Source organism: Pseudonaja textilis, chromosome 1 (assembly GCF_049901715.1).
Source record: "Pseudonaja textilis isolate UNSWEBS1 chromosome 1, rPseTex1.2, whole genome shotgun sequence".
Taxonomy (NCBI): Eukaryota; Metazoa; Chordata; class Lepidosauria; order Squamata; family Elapidae; genus Pseudonaja; species Pseudonaja textilis.
The window spans coordinates 304,063,091-304,077,245 of NC_141990.1; the positions used below are offsets into that span (position 1 = coordinate 304,063,091).

Sequence of the window (14,155 nt, forward strand, 5' to 3'; positions counted from 1 at the left end):
TTTGAAATCAGAATTAAACTTTGTACAAAATGTTGTATGACTTCACTCAGCAAGCCTGTTTTATACTTACTCTTCTGTTCGTTGCTGCATGTTTTGAATTTCACAGATAATAGGAAGGCTTTCCTTTCCAGACGAACTCCCAGGGACACTCAAAATGTACCTTAATCGGCAAAGTATTAAGCGTAGCAATAATTTCTCAGTATCCAAATTTTCTATATAATTGCTTGCGGATTCCAGAAATTCTTCCAGTTCTTCTTTGGTTGCTTGCTGTTTGTCTTGGACGCTCTCAGGCAGCTCTTCTTGAAGACTGTCTAGAATAATTGTTTCTCGTTCCAGCTAGAGAGAAAATAAGCAAAAAAAGAGAAATATTGATTCGGGGGAATACATGGAAAAGACATTTAAGTAGATTGAAGTTGCACTTCTACTCACACTTATTTGGAAATAAATTCCTCTTAATACAGGGGGACTTATTTTTCTACAAATATTTGCAGTAATGCTTTTATCGATGTATTCATTTTATGTAAGAAATATAATGGTAAGGGATTTACTATATTACTTTTGTTTAAAATGCAAGTATAAAAATGGCAGCTGCAACTACAAGCTGCAAAATGAAATGCTTCCAAATCACCTTTAATCCCCAATACAAAGTACAACAATCACTATTATCTACTGATAGCCACTGAACCTAAAATCATTCAGCTTCACTGAATAACCCCAGATTCCAGTAAGAGAAATTAAGCTCTATATTTTCTCCACATCATGCATGATTTTGTGTATAGGTAGTCCTTGTTCATCAATCAATCGTTCATGACCATTTAAATTTACAACAGTGCTCAACAAGAAGCCATGTTGGTGCATTGGTTAGAATGTAGAATTGCAGGCTAACTATGCCCACGGTCAGGAGTTTTATCCTGACGGGCTCAAGGTTGACTCAGTTTTCATCCTTGGTAAAATGAGGACCCAGATTGTTGAGGGCAATTTGTATGCTGACATTTGTAAATGGCTCAGAGAATGCTGTAAAGCACTATGGAGCAGTATACAAGTTAAGGGGATTTACAATTATTCCTCCTAGTTGTGGCCCTCACAGTATCCCTGCAGTCATGTGAATTGTGATTTGGGCCCTTGCAATCAACTCTCATTACAACATTGTGGCATCTTGTGGTCATGTGATCCCCATCTGAGACTTTCACTACCAAGTCCAACAAGCAAAGTCAATGGGGAAGTCAGCAGGAGGTTGCAAATGATAATCCTATGAAGGCAAAGTGCTGCAACTGCACGATATTTATTTAACAGCAACTGGAATGCTTAGTAATGAAGTCTTTAGTCCCAATTACATTGTTAAGAGAGGATTACCTGTACTACCACTGCTCTATCCTTCATTCATTTTCAGGTGACAAACCAGGCAGTTTTATCTTCTTCAGCCTGTCTGTACTTAAGACAATCAAACAAGTCCACTTTACAACTGAGTTTGAAAACATCAGTCAGGTGTTCCCCTATTACTCACTTCTTCACTGACAGATTTCCATTCTTGGTTCTGTTCTTCACATTTGCCTTCCCATTCTTTTGTGATATTGAACAAACAGAGCCATTTCAGCCACAGCATTGATACAATGGGTACAATCAACCCTCCATCGTTTTCTTTGCACATCAAGCTTAGAGCCTGTGAGTCTCGTCTCAACCTCATTAGCTCCTCTTTGGTTGAAAGTAATTGGGACAATAGCATCTATAAAGGAGAGTATAAAGAGTAAAGTATAAACATTGAGTTTCAATCATCTAGTCGGGGGGAAAAAGGCAGAGTACAAAAACAAATTGCGACAATCAAGCCAAAGTATCTCAAGCACCCGTAATAATATCTAAAATTGTACACTTCACAGCAAGGAAGGAGTCAACAAAAAGTCTGCTTCTTTACAATCTTTGCAATCATGTGTTGTAGATGCAGATTTGCATCCATTACCCACATTTTGACCATGATGTCAGCTAACCTTTGAAGACTAACGTTAATAACTATTCAGAATATAAATTACTGTAATTGTTACAGCCAGTGTGAAGTGCATTGAATTCTCTATTGTAAACATGGTTCTGAAGACATATAAGCTATAAAAAATATATATAAAATATTAAATTATGGAGATGATGATGATGACGATGACGACGACAGTCCTCACCTTGCTTTGTTCTGAATGTTCTAAAGAATCTTTGTAAGATACTGGAATATAGTACAAATACTTCCAAAGCACTTTTTCTGCATTGTTAAGCTCATCACATATCCTCTCTTTGGAGTTTTTGAAACTGTGATATTTTTCCATATACCTACAGATGCAAGAGTATTTAAATAAGATTATTTAAATTGATCCCAATAATAGAATTATGCAGTCAGCTTTTAACTACTGGTAGAAATAAAAGTGGTACATAGGAGAGAAATTGACAGATCTTCCCAATCATTTTACATAGTATTTTAAACAGTACTTTACACAAGAATGCACAAGAATTTCCAAACCCACTATTTTAGGCTGGTGGGTTTTACCTTAATCATGAGCAGGTGAGCAACATAGTAAAACTGTGACCAGCTGTGAATTCCTTTTTGCTCTAAAGCTAGTCGCTCAGTCAAGATTTCTTAATTTTATTTCATCTCACTGCTCAGCACAAATATGTCCAAATTAGTCCGAATTGGCTGAATCCCACCCCTGGTTGTAGCTCAAAGGACCAAAACACATCTTCCATTCAGAACATGGTCAAGTTTGATTTCTAGCATGTCCAGATAAGGATGGTAATCTCTGGGGTAATTGTTCTCATCATTCACTCTAATAATCACCAACAATATTAGGTGTGTCAAATATCAGGGGTGTCAAACGTAAGGCTTGCAGGCCAGATACAGCTTGCAATGAGTTCGGATCTGGCCCTTGGGGCCGTCCTGGTCTACCCAATGCGATGAGGAATGATTGGGCCAGCGTGGCTTCAGCCCGGTTTGGGGAGTGGCATCAAGTTGGCCACACCCAGCCACCCAGTCATGCCCACCTGGACCCCCAAAGTCAACCACATCCCTGATACAGCCTTCAATGAAATTGAATTTGACACTGTTCCATATTAGCAGGCTTGAAACCCTGCGTTCCTATTGGTCCAGAAAAGCCGGATCGTGATTGGATGGCTTGAATGTTCCTGATGGGCTCATACAGGGTTTGCCACGATTGGCTGAAACCAAGTGCGGCAAACTCAAAGAGTTGTCATTGGCTGCCTAGCCATGGCCAGCTCTATAGGAAGAGCTGCTGCGCGCTAGGGTGTTTTGTCTCAGAATCTGTTAAATAAAGAGCTGTTGTTCACTACTCAAGCCTCATCTATTCATGGGACCCACCGACCATACTTAACAGACACCCCTGGGCTAGATGGATCAGTGCTGTGATTCAGATAGGGCAGTTTCATAAATCCCTGAAATGATGAAAATGTTCATCCTACCTCTGTATGTAAGAATTTCTCTTTTGGCTCTGCTCTTTTATAGTCAAATTCTTAGCAGTTAGATCATCAAGCGTTTTCTCCATCTGCAGTTTGGCTTTTGATTTAATTGACTTTTTCAGAGTAGAGGTTAATGCCTCCACTTCAGCCTTTGCAGACTCGGATTCTTCTTGTTTCTTGGCAAAGTCAAGATGAGATTCTTCTAATTTAGGTAAATCAAGCAATGGGATGGAAAGAAAGGCTTCACACTGACTGAGGAGATCTGCAGATTTTTCGACAGCTTTGTTGTAAAGCTTCACCATTTTAAAAGCTTCATCTAAAGCTTCCTGCACAAATAAATAGTTAAAAGCAACGTTATTATACAAGCCGAAAAATGATTCTCTTCTCCCAAATGTTTTCTTGAATTACAGTTCCAAGGCATACCATTGCAGCCCTGATCTAACTTCGTGTCTGTTAGCTAGTGGATTTTTTACTCAGGGGTGTCAAACTTGCAACGACACATTGTCATCACATGATGTATCACAACGTTTTCCCCTTCACTAAAACGGGGTGGGGGGTGGGGGGGTGGGCATGGCCAGCGCATGATGCATCTAGCTCACAGGCTGCGAATTTGACACCCCTGTTTTAACTGATGGTCAAAGAGCCTACAGATGCCTAGGCCCACCTTTTGCTGTTTTTAACAATTTTCCAAAGTTAAAACAACCTTGAAAAAAAAGGTTCTGCTGCGTATTTCACTGGTCAGCTGTTGTTTGTTTTTAAATTGCATGGTTATCATTAAATTTATATTTAGTTTGTATATATTTTAATTAGCTTCCATATTGTTTTTAAAAGTTTTTAACCCACTTTAATTTTTTGCCACTTTAAATTGGCATTTAATAAATGCAGAAATTATTTGAGTGATGGAAGGCTAACAAATTTGGGAAGGAGAAAAATATAAGAAAATATCAATTTTGCTACAGTTAGCTTAGTTCATATAGAAAACAAGTTGAATTTTTTTTTATTAAAAATACATATAAATCTGAACAGATATCTACTATCAAAGAAGTATCCAGAAGCTTTTATTTATTCAAAGCCATAATATATTATTCTAAATAAAAATGTTCATGTGTCTCAAAATATTTGAAGACTGGTAGTGAGAAGGACATTGCAAAGTCAAGGATAAAATGGCAAATGAACTTGTTCATAACAGCTTCTATAAATCCATCAAACATCTCAATAAACTGACAGGGTCATAGAAAAGAAGCCAGTCCTTTGGATGGCAAGTCATTAACAGTCACAGATTTGAATATTTTGTGACTGTACTTATGTCAGAGCAAAAGCATTGAGAAGTATTGCGATATTCACTACAATCACTGTCAAAAATACATGCTTTTAATAGTGAACATTTTATAGCCCTATATATTATGCAATATACTGCAATGCAATGCAATGTACAGCACTGAAGGTGTTACCTAGTTGGGTAATGAAACATCTGCAAGAAAACAACCAAGCTCAGAGAATTCCAAGGTCTCCACAGGATATTTTATTACATTGAATTACAAAACCCTTCTACTTATTTTAATAGTATCACCAGTCTTTAAAAAAATTTCTTTCAGTAAAAGTTAAGATGGATCTGCAATTGTGTCATTATTAATCTATTAAGAGAGGGAAGGAGGGAGGGAGGGAGTGGGGGAGAACTTACAAGGCCTAGAAGTCAAATCTGTTACATGGATATCATGTAAAATATAGATAAAAAGCATGGTATTTCATAATCAATCCTTATATGGAAGCAACCAAAGTTTGTAAAGTTGTTTACAAAGAAACAAAACTGTAAGGACTACTTACTGTGTATTTAGCAAAGTCTGCTTTCAGTTGTATTTTCAGATTTTGGAATTCCTCTATTTCTTTATCTAAACTCTCAGAATGGAGGCATATTTGTTTTGTAGATGATTTCTCTTTAGTTATTATATCTTCAGCAGAATGAATTTCTGCCTCTATAGCACCTTTAAGCACTTTGCAATACATCATTTCATAGGGAATCATTTGAATTTTCAAGTCAAGTAGGACAGGCTGCTGGAACTCAGATTGAATTTGCTTTAAAGTCCTTAAACTGTGGCCCAGCTTACTCTGGAAACCTTGTTTGTACTTGCATATTTCTTGATTAGCTACTATCACAGAACAGGTAATTTGTTCCAGCCCATCTATTTTTGCATCTAAGGACTTTATTTGCTGCATGTTGGCCTTTTTGAGAGAGACACTAAATGACTTATTTTTCTTGAATAGCTTGAATGCTTCTTGAGTTATATATTTGGCATGTTCAACTCGCCACATCAATTTTTTCCCCAATATCAGATTGGCTTCAGGAGTAGAACTGGTAAGATCTTTTAAATCACCACATTCTTTCTGAATACTAGATACTATAGCTTCAATCTCACTTAGGACTATCTGATGCCTGTCATGTTCTGCAAATAAATTCTTCAGATATTTAGCTCTCTTGTCAAGGTTATCCTTTGCTTTGCAGAACTGATTTTTCAGCTCAACAAGTGGTGATGTATCCCATTTCGGATCCAGCCATTTCCAAAACTCCTGGTATTGGTCCAGGTATGATAAACGTGACTGGATGGCTAAAGTTCTCTCTTTAAACATATTCAGTTTATCTTTTATGGCTTGATTCTTAGAAAGTAACTCATCTGGACTTAGTTCCAGCTCATCAAAATGAAAATTGCTTAGATCCTGCTGTAAGGCCCTTATCTCTTCTGAGAATTTTTGATAGGCACCCATTTTGTGTTGTGCTAAACGACCCTTAATTTGAATTACCCTATGGGCCCTCTTTGCTCTACTTCTCAGACTTTTCAAACAATCATTTAAAAACAGTTGCTCAAAAGTATTTAATCCTTCAGATGAATCTTTGCAGTTTGCATCTACAAGGGCTTCCATCTCCTGGACCTTCTTGGGAATCTTTTCTAAAAGATTCTGCATGTGGTCAAATTCAGACTTTATATTTGTTTTATCAATATCTAAGCTAGATGCTGCCACGATCTTCTGAAGTTGTGCTTCAAATTTCTCTATATTTGCAAAAAGTTTTTCCCTTTTTCCAAGCTGAAATTCCAGCTGTTGTAACTTCTGAGATGATTTCAAAATAAGGAATTGGTAACCAGTTTGCAACTCATGTGAAAGGATGCTAAGTGCAGAATTCTCCTTTGATGGCATGTGAGAAGCAACATGCTGGGCTTCATCTGCTAGCCTTATAAAAGTTGGCTCTTTTTCTTTAGCATCACTGATTACAGCCTTACAACATTTAATTTGTGAGAGGAGATCATCTGGAAAGAGTGCTGCCCTCTCATCAAGATGGTGCATTAAAATTTTATTCCCCAAAATGGCATCTTCTATCTCTTTCCTTATTTCATATATCTGGGGATGACTATCAGTTATTTGGACATTCTCTTTAGGGGTTATTTGCTCCAATTCTTCTACCTGGCTCTGAAGATCATTTATTGTGTTGTCTAAGGCTGTTTTTCCTGGATTGCTCCACATTCTTTTCATCTGTACTTCTGCATTTCTTTTTAATAAAGAAATGTTTCGCTTAAGAATGTGCAATTCTAAAGGAATCGATATAGGGCATGGATGCTCTTCTGTACCAGGAGCACTCAGGCCTGTTTGCAAATCATGTTGCTGTTGCAAACATCTTTGGAGCTCCTCTGCTTTGTCCATGAAAAGCTTAAACTCATCCATTTCTGCTGCAACACAGAACTGCTTCTTTTGAAGACAGTCCCCCATTTGTTTCCACCACTGCTCTGCTTGATCCACCTGGCTTTGTACTAATTCTCTGTCCAGAGTAGACAAATGTCTAGAAAGATTTTCTTGTTCAGTTTTCAGCTTGTCTAAAAGACTATTTTCTTTTTGTAGAGACGCCAACAATTTGTTCAAATTCTCTAGAAGAACTGTGTCTTCCACGGGCCCCCTTCTGCAATAGAAAAACAGACATAGCTATCTTTAATTTTTTTTTGGAAAGTCAATTTACTCAACATGCAATCACTAATCAGGTATTATTTCATATATATAAAATTACATTAAAGCTCTGCCATACATTGGATGTAATTACTAAGGATGAATATGTATGCTTTTAACATTTAAATATAATCGGAACCATTCCAAAAAGGGATTTTATATATAAATAATAGCTTAGCAATAATTGCTGCAACTACAATGCTTATTCATTCCTATCCTATGTTGATTTACTAAGCCACAATAGGAAAATTCAGATATTAGTACTGCATATAAATCATATTATTCTATGTCTACCCCAAGCCTTTGGGAATATAACAAATTACAAAGTAAATGAAAGAAAAGGTTTATCTTTATGGTGTACACTAACAATAAATTAAGTTAATTATATCAGATCCAACAGATGTAGAAACATGGTCCAGGAACTTACGTATATATCTTTTCTTTTTCTGCTAATAAATGTTTCATTGAAGACTGAACAGTAGCAAGACATTCATGGTAGCGATTGACTAAATTAAACTGATTCTGCTTGGCTTCTTTAGCAGCCATTAATTCTTGCAGGAGTCTGTCCCAACTGGAAGAAGTAACACTGTGGGCGCCCTGGTGGTTTGGCTGACTTTCTTCTGCCACCGTTGAGTGTTCTGGCCACACTGACAAAGCTTGGGCTTTCTTCTTTTCTAGCTGCAGACACAAATCCTATGACAGAAAATCAGATGGGGTGGATGGGTCTTGTCTTGTTTGTTTTTTAAAAAGGGATTGTTTTCATTTTTATGTCTTTTTGATCAGTTCAGATGAAATATCTATTTACCACGTATTGTATTACTAACTAGAAATGGTCAGATACTTCCCCAAAGTCCACATTTAGGGCACCAAGTCTAGTGAAGCTGCTAAGGTGAAGAGGGACCTGGGCAAAATGCAAAATGTCATGGACAACAGGGAGGAAATTATTATAATGAGCTGCATGGGCTTATGACCATTTCCTCCATATTGTCCATGACATTTTCTACCCCTTCTTAAAAATAAGAGGAAAAGACATCTCCCCGTATACCCCATTTCTCCTGCCACACATAAATATGTAACCTTGGATCATTCTTCTCAAAAACAAAGGAATAAGTACAAGTTTTCAATTCATTTGTTTAATCACATTCTCTTTCTCTACTTTTAGGATTGGTATGGAGAACAGATCACATTTTAGGTCACATTTATGCATTTATGTGGAAAGTTCAAATGGGTCCGCAGATTTTTAAGCAACATTGTAGGTGAGGTCACTCATAGAAACTCTTCCTGTGCTATTTTAGGCAGAAGGATGCCAATTGGTGGGAACAATCAATGCTATTATCCCCTTCGTGTTGTTGAAATGTTCATGTATCCAATGACATGAGATTGCACTATCCAGAAATAGCTATGAGGCTCTCATGTGCCTGAGCAGACGAGTGGGAGAATAAGAATATAACAGGGACTAACAGAGTGCTTACAGCTATGCCAATGAACATATTGTTTTCTTACCTCCATTTCTCTCAGTTGATCTTTCATTAACACAATATCTAACTCTGCAGTCCAAATCTTCACTTTGTTGATCTTTTGTTCCAGCTTAGCATACTCAGCAATTGCTTGGTCTTCGAGATAACCCTGCTGGGAAATTCAAACAGGTAATTGCATTGATTTGGCATAAATTCTTTTGCAATCTACAGAACAACTAATTAATCCTATATCAATTATCCAGATTTTTTGTTTAATTGAAGAAAAAGGTATCAAAAACAAATCTTGCTGGAAGTCACATCCTCTCTACTTTCCTCATTGTTCTTGCTAAGATGATTATTGCCCCCCCCCCTTGCAGGATGGAGGGGTTAGAAAAAATACCCTAAACATTGCCTGCCCCACAACAACATCTGGCTAGTTAACCATGTTTAGCAGATCACCTTAGCAGTCAAGAATCAAGAAAAAAGAAAGAAAATTCATTTTTGGAACCTGGAATGTCTGTACCTTCCTGGACATAGACAAATACAAACAAGACACCATGTTGAGGGACCAACTGGTTTTTTTCTCATGAAATTCTCATTGCTGAAAAATGCAAGAGTGCAATAATGGGAATTTCAATGGAAGAAAAATATTACGTTTATGGTGAATATTGCACTTCAAGTAAATTATTATTTTTTCAATCCAAATATACTATGTTTCCCATATTGCATAGTATTCTGTATCTACTTTCCCTTTTAATTCCATGGTTAATTTATCCATTTCCACACACTTGAAGATTTTTTTTAATTATTAAACCTTCAGGTACGCATAGGAAATTCTTACTAGTGTTAATACGTGTAACATAAGATATTTTATCTTTCTATTGTAATTTCTTTTTATTATCCTTATAAGATATAATTCAGGGACAAAATCAATTTTGCTTCCAATTAACTCTTCTAACCACATTTGTATTATTTTCCAATATTTTTTCGCTTCGGAGCATGACCACCAAGAATGAAATAAGGTACCTTGTTGTTGTCAACATTTCCAGCAATTTGGTGTTAAAGTAAAGTAAATTGATATGTTTGTTAGTTACTATTTGGACCTGTTCCTTTGATTTTTACTCTTTTGTTTACTATCCAAGGTTGAGATTCTGAGTTATGACTAAACAATTAAAGAATAAGTAAAGTAAATAAATACTTCATCAATGGTACATTACACCAGTATTAATTGCCAATATAGACAATGCATTCTTTAAAAAATTGTTGGAAATGCACTGAGCTGATCAGACTATTTTTCCATTTTTGGTAGCAACAGTTAAACTTCAAAAATTTGGAAAATATAATAGAATGAAACAAATTCTAAAAGTTGAATTTCCCTTCCAACCTACCATTTTCTTTTAAATATTGTTAAACCTGACTATCCCCTTAATAACTGCATATTAATTTGATTTTGATAAAGAACAAATATTTTAAAATGTGGTAAGATACATAAATATGTGGAACAAAATTTATATTATTTTGATATTTTATTTGACCATTCGGTTTGATAATGCTGTAGATCTCTCTACTATTTGCTTATTGGTTGTTTCTTTTTTCACATTTTTTTCTTTTTTCTGTTTCTCTTTCTCAGTTGTGGTTTTTAAGTCTCTCTTTCTCTCTCTCCCCCCCTCTCTCAAAATAAAGATCTGAAAATGCACATGTGAAACTGAGAAAAAAAGAAGCATTATTTCAAAAGCCAAATCTTATTTTAGAGGGAATTAACACTAAAAAGAAGTTTATTCTACTCAGCATCATATGAACCAGTATTCCTGGGCCAGTGGCCCACCCACCACTATTGGAAACTGAAAAAAGAAAGGATGAAATTGATTGAATTATGGATTAATAGCTATCCTGGCTGAAGAGGTAGCAGTGCACAAGAATAGCACTTAACAAAGTCCTTCAATGAAGTTGTGCAACAACAGAGATTATTACCTTGCTTTCCGGAGATGGATGTATAATGGGCAAAGCAGTAGGGTCAGCCTCCATTACCTTTCCGTTCATTAACGGCAAAATGGTTTGAGGCATTTCTGACCAGGCACATGTTGCTTGCAATTTCTTTTGATAGCCTTGCTGCTGTTGCGGAGATTCATTGGGATAATCATCCGCCAGTATTTGCTCTGATTTCCGCCGCTGCTTTACACACTGGCTTGCTGAACTTTGGAAATTGTGGGCTTCCATTAAATTGCCTTTCAATTCCTGCTAAGTAGAAGTAGAATGGAGGAGAAAGGAGGGGAAAGAGAGAAAAATCATAACCTTCTCGGGACAGCAGGTACTGAAATGTCAATTGCTTTCTTAATGGAAAGATAGTGAAAGAATAATAGAATAAAGGGGTGGTAAAGGTCAGAGAAAAGCACATCTGCACAGACAGCTCTCTAAGGAACAATATTATGAGGATGGAGAAGGTTGTTCAAAGCTCTGACAAAGTTAATTGGCCTAAAAGTTTTCTTCTTCTATGGCTGTAATCTTATAATTCTGAGGAGATGGGTCCCTACTAACCAGATTCAGTCTGTTTACTCTCTATACTGTGATGCAGCTTGACATACAAAGGGGTTGGAGAAAGTATCCATGAGGAGAGCTCAGGTCACGTAAGGCAATACTGTTTAATGCAATTGTGTAGAAAGCACCTCTGTCTGGAAAGCTGTTTTCCATCAGAAATGGGAGCACTGGACTAGTTTTGTAATAAAATGTAGGATATTGCACATACAGAATTGATAGGTTGAGTTCCTGGCATCTTCTAACTGGACTGGGAAAGACTTATGCTTGAAATTACAGGCACTCCCTGACAGTTTGTATCAGGACTAGATGAAAGGCCACGCTTTTGAAGACAGCGAAGTCCACATTAGGACAGAGAGGACCAGTGGTTTGAAAGAGGGATCAAAGAGGCCATTTATGTCATAATTGAACAGCCCTCTCTCAATGGGGGAGGGGGGGAATATGACATCATCTATCTCCAGTCTACATCACAGCTGTTTCAACAGTTCCAAGAAGGTTTCACACTCATTTGCACCACTCAGGTGACCCTGATGACAGGTAAACCTCCAGGTGACCTCAATGCCTTGTTAAAAGAATACAAATGACCAGCTGTCTGCAATGAGTATAAATCCTTCCATTCCCCACTAAAGAAGCTAAAGAAGCTCCTTAGATGAGAAAGAGAATGCAGCAGACAGTATAATACAACTGATGTCTGAAACATGTACAAGTTACATTGGCCCTATGGTATGAAGTAGGGGTGGGATTCAAATTTTTAAACAACTGATTCTGTGGGTATGGCTAGGTGGACATGGCCATGTGACTGGGTGGGTGTAGCCATGTGACTGGGTGGGCATGGCTTCTTTTTTTCAGCAGCAGCAGCACTCCCTGTGTTCCATTTTGGGGCCTTCTGGGCCACAGGGGAGCCTTCGGGGGGGGGGTGTTGCTCCCAGAAGGCTTCCTTGGCACTCAGGAAGGAAAAAAATGGAGCCTGGGGTGTGCATGCAGCATCCCCATGCTCTGTTTTGGGGCCTTCTGGGCCTCAAGGGAGCCTCCCGGGGGGTGTTTTTACTCCCAGAAGGCTTCCCTGGGGCCCAAGAAGGCAAAAAAATGGAGGGGTGTTGCTGCACCTCCCCTCCACTTTTTGCCTTCCTGGGCTTCAGGGAAGCCTCCTGGGCAAAGACAGCGAGGGGAATCCTGGCACAGGAACAGCTGATCATCAGGAGGGGAAAAAAAGAAATACCTTAAGGAGTGACTGGGCAGGGAAGAATGTAGTCAGTGATGTCGGGCATGCACGATGTTACGCATGTGTGATAAGGACTGATTGGGAGGGGAGGAGAGGGGTGGGCAGAGAGGGGCCAGGGGCACGATTTGTCAGTTGTCCGAAATGTGCAGAATCATAACAACCGGTTCTATAAAATCTGTCCGAACTGGTAGAATCCCACCCCTGGAATGAAGCATCTTTAACATGCTATCCCCATGGATTTGATAGAAGGAACGGGACTGTTCAGCTTTCCACAAGTTGAATCTGAGGAAAAACATCCAGTATGGCAGATATAAGCAAAATCAAATGCTGATGGTTCTTGTATCTGTTTATCTTAGTTCTGAGTATTTTTCTACTGTGTCTTGCCAGCTGCAACTATCCTATAAATACCTTGCTTGTCTACCTCTTGAATTTATTTCATCAATTTATGTGGATAGTATTATAGATTATATAGATTGACCATTGCCAGAAGAACCACGAAGGCCTCAGTTATGAAAGCTTTGCATTTGTAAAGTGTCACTCTGCGTTAGTTTCCCTGATTATAATTGTATGTTCCTGCTTATCTAAAGACTATGGGCTTGCTATCCAAAAAAATTGTAACTCCTCTGGATAAGACATTAACTTGTTGCTGAAAGCATAACAAAATAGAAGAGGGCATTGAACAGTATTTGGTGGGGAATACAAGCTACGCATCTACACTGCAAAATTTGGTGTTAAGAGTTGTCTGCATCTCTTTGTTGCCCTCTGTGGGTTATCCAGTTTTTACCCCATGTTTGTTTGTTAGTTTATTTAAATTTATCACTCTAGCAGACTCTGGGTAGCTTAGAAAATTTAACACTAACTAAAACAGTTAAAAACATTGACAAAATATAACCCCTCAGCATGACAGCCCCAACAACATATTAATCTCAGTTGAAGACCGTCCTAGGACCAAATCCAGCCTTAAGGGGCTTTTCAGAAACCAGGAAAGTGGATGCCATCTGTATCTCTGAGAGGATGCTTGTTCCAGGGGCAGCAACAGCCCCCAAGATGGCACACTTTCCAGATACCATAAAATGGCAAGATTTAATAGAAGAGACATGGAGCATACATATTCTGCCCGGACACACTGGCAGTTTAGTAATCCTAGGAAAGCCCACGTGAATAGTTTTCATTGTGATCTCAAAAGTACAGACAGGAACACGTGGAGACAAGGGATCCATTGAGTACTATGGCCTAAAGCTATAAAGAAGTATGAAAATCAAACCAACATTTTGAACTAGATCCAGAAAAGAGCCAAGAGCCAATGGAGGTGACAAAATGCTGTCATAATAAACTCATAATACCGTTCATGGCTATGAGATGCTTTCTTTCTCAGCAACAGCAAGGGGCAATAATCACAGCATTGGAGGCACCAACCCAGAATATGAGGTTGTCTCTCAATCCATATGTCACTTGTTTACCTGCTCTCCCTCCTGCTGCTGGGAAAGAAAATGCAGTGGAGAGTTACAAT

At 38.0% G+C, this 14,155-nt stretch overlaps 1 protein-coding gene across 12 annotated transcripts in view; it reads right to left on the bottom strand.

Moving 5' to 3' along the window:
* The window catches only part of SYNE2 (spectrin repeat containing nuclear envelope protein 2), a 229,008-nt gene that overhangs the window by 121,178 nt on the left and 93,675 nt on the right, over positions 1-14,155 (bottom strand). For 7 of the 12 annotated variants that reach the window (XM_087922311.1, XM_087922314.1, XM_087922316.1 and 4 more), the window contains 8 exons: positions 10,863-11,129; positions 8,938-9,063; positions 7,862-8,127; positions 5,272-7,390; positions 3,451-3,773; positions 2,166-2,310; positions 1,505-1,723; positions 71-336 (listed from right to left, as the gene is read on the bottom strand). In XM_087922311.1, the coding sequence (XP_087778437.1) occupies positions 71-336; positions 1,505-1,723; positions 2,166-2,310; positions 3,451-3,773; positions 5,272-7,390; positions 7,862-8,127; positions 8,938-9,063; positions 10,863-11,129 (3,731 nt within the window). The remainder of the gene's footprint in view (positions 1-70; positions 337-1,504; positions 1,724-2,165; positions 2,311-3,450; positions 3,774-5,271; positions 7,391-7,861; positions 8,128-8,937; positions 9,064-10,862; positions 11,130-14,155) is intronic. The other 5 variants (XM_087922313.1, XM_087922310.1, XM_087922312.1 and 2 more) reach the window with 3 other exon arrangements.